At 36.0% G+C, this 2,805-nt stretch overlaps 1 protein-coding gene across 1 annotated transcript in view; it reads left to right on the forward strand.

Annotated features, from left to right (window-relative positions):
- The first annotated feature begins 236 nt into the window (after positions 1 to 236).
- LOC107725343 (receptor tyrosine-protein kinase erbB-4-like) overlaps positions 237 to 2,805 on the forward strand; it is a 170,597-nt gene continuing 168,028 nt past the window's right edge. Inside the window, exon 1 of the mRNA XM_016534581.1 lies at positions 237 to 555. Within this exon, the coding sequence (XP_016390067.1) occupies positions 456 to 555 (100 nt within the window). The 5' untranslated portion in view covers positions 237 to 455. The remainder of the gene's footprint in view (positions 556 to 2,805) is intronic.

The raw sequence follows: 2,805 nt of genomic DNA on the forward strand, positions 1-2,805 counted from the left end.
TTTAAAATATGTTCTACATTATAGAAAAGATGTGAATTAAATATACATTCCGTACAAGCTATGACTCATAATTCTATATTATAAATACCAAATTCCCACATAATAACAGATCTGTGTTTGGGGGCGTGTTTTACCTTTATTAAGTCACTCTTCTATCCAATCAGTGTTTAGATGGGCGGTGTTCAAGCGCTCAAGGCGCGCGCCCGGGCACGGAGACCGTAACTCGGTCCGGAATTCAGCGCAGAGTGATGACAGTGCCAACGCAGTCACATTTAGACAAGGAATAACTCACTTTCAGCTCTGTCATTTAATCAACTGATCCAGTTTTATTTGCAGACATAAACCCAGGCGCAAGTTCAGACCATGCGCTCTATGTGAACAGCTGCGCAAAGACGCACAGGCTGAAAGACATTTGACAGCTCGCCAACGGGACACTGGAGTGGACATGTGAAGAAATGGATATGCAGCCTCTTCATATGATCAAAATGCGATCTGACATCATCATCGTCCTCATCCTCACTGCTGTGATTGTTCCCCTGTGCACCTCGCAGTCAGGTGAGCGTCCAACTCCCGTGCGTAAAAGTGCTTATCCGTCCTTCATATCAGTCTTGTTGGATAGCTTTGTGTTCTAGTATAGTATTTAATTTAATGTGTGAAAACATGTCATGCATTCAAAATTTTCTAACCCGTGAAGTCGCAGTGATCGTGTATTCTCACTCAGGCAGCGCAAATACTTCTGTGCCAAACTCCAAGTGGCCAAATTACATCCGTGCGCAATTCATGATGTAATTCAGTTTTATATGCGTGTTTAATGCTATTTAGATGTCAAGATGATGTCAAAACATTCGTCAGAGATCTATTATTTGGGGAAACTGACTTCAGGATTCCACTAGTAATGATAAATCACTGTTTGCACCGCCATTGCGCGTTTGCGCACGCTATTGCGTGCGGATATGTCTCAGTCCGTCTCTTTTGAAACGATCTTGTTTCTTGACTGATCCTTGTTTTTTGAACTGTGAATGAGCAGTTTAAGTTATTTCGTTTCTTCTCCACACGATGGTGGCAGTCAACCGAGAAACATCAGGGCAGCTGAAGCGCGGAGCCGTGCGTTTTTACGCATCTTTCTTCATGATGTGTAGTGACTGCAGAAGCGCTCTGAACCTTTAAAAATTAACTCATTATGTATTCATAGAACATTTCACGCTGTTTTTTAAAGAACACCCCACATTATTATTATTATTATTATTATTATTATTATTGATACTACAACAATATAATTATTTTCTTGCTATTCTGGCTATTTAATAAGTTTATTATATTTTTTAAAACAATTTTATTTATTTAGATAATTTATGTATTTTCATAAGTAAATTCTAGTTATCTAATTATTTATTATAAAATCTATTTTTTTATGCAAGCTTGAGGTGATTTGTCTGATTTGTTATTCAGACATGTTGCTTTTTTTTTGCATAGAGAATAAATTTAATTTCAGCTCTTTTGAAGTAAATCTACTTTAATGCTAGATTAATAATGGGATAATGAACTAATACAAAATGATGTTAGACGGTCTATGGCTGCCTCTGCTCAAGGTTACTGCACCTGCAAAATATCAGGACATTGAATATTTATAAGCTAATTTAAGTGTTGTTCTACACAATTTGAGCTATGCTTTTTATTAACACAATGCTGTGGTTTGAGCTCATTTCCAAAAGTTGTGCATGTAAATTTGTTCTACATTAATTTTTCATTGTTTCATAGGCCTGGTTTTGTGGAAAATTATATTTTAAAGCGTGTCCTTTAAATGCTTCTCATTTATGCATCAGCTCACACCTCTGTCGAGAACCATATGGCACCGCATTTGACCCAGGCTTCCATCTGACATTTTAGTTTGATAGAAAATTACTGCTGGTCGACCTGAGAATATGATCAAATTATTAATCATCTTCAACCCAAATTAAGTTTGGTTGGAGAGTTCATGCGAGCTGAGGGAGTGAGAATATTTCCTCTTAATTAATGTAGTCATTGCTCTGATGTCTAGACGTGAACTTTATGTAGAACAGAAGAAGTTTCTTTCTTAGTAGAATATCCCAATATTAAGACAATTATTATTTATAACAGCCCATAATATGGATCACATTCTTTGACCTAATCATTATCTTTACTAATACAGAAATTATTCACACATCTGGTCTTTTGATCACAGGTATCAAGATGTTTATACACTGCTACTCTTAATGTATGATCATCTGTATTGAAAGACACAGTTTACTCACCCTTACATTGTTCAAAACCTGTGTGGCTTTGTTTCTTTCTTTGGTGGAACACTAAAGAAGATGTTTTGGACTGACGGCCTCAGTCACTTTTGCATCTATAAACTTTATCGAATGGACAGAATGCAGCATTCAATACAAGCTAAGCTCTGTTACCACAGCCAATATATTCGACATGTTACTCAGCTTGTTAAAACAAGCAAAAACTGCTTGCGCATTAATGCACTTACAATGAAAGTCTGTGTGGCAAGATGTTCTAGAGAGTTTAAAGGCAAAAATGTGAAGCTCATATTTTTGTTCATGCATGTTTTTATGATTGCTTTAATGTATTTGTGTAGTATTGGAGTTGTAAATCATCCTTTTAGCAGTTAGATTTACTTTTCTAGGTGGATGAACAATTTGTGATGTAAGAAGTCACATTCTGTTGGGTTAGTAAGTGATTTTATCAGATTAGTTTTGTTACTTACTGTACACTGCCATTCAAAAGGTTGTGGTCGGAAAGAAAAAAAAAAAAAAAAAAAAAACGTTTAATGCT

The sequence above is a fragment of the Sinocyclocheilus rhinocerous genome, unplaced genomic scaffold (assembly GCF_001515625.1).
Source record: "Sinocyclocheilus rhinocerous isolate Xijiao unplaced genomic scaffold, SAMN03320098_v1.1 scaffold1386, whole genome shotgun sequence".
In the NCBI taxonomy this organism is placed as follows: domain Eukaryota; kingdom Metazoa; phylum Chordata; class Actinopteri; order Cypriniformes; family Cyprinidae; genus Sinocyclocheilus; species Sinocyclocheilus rhinocerous.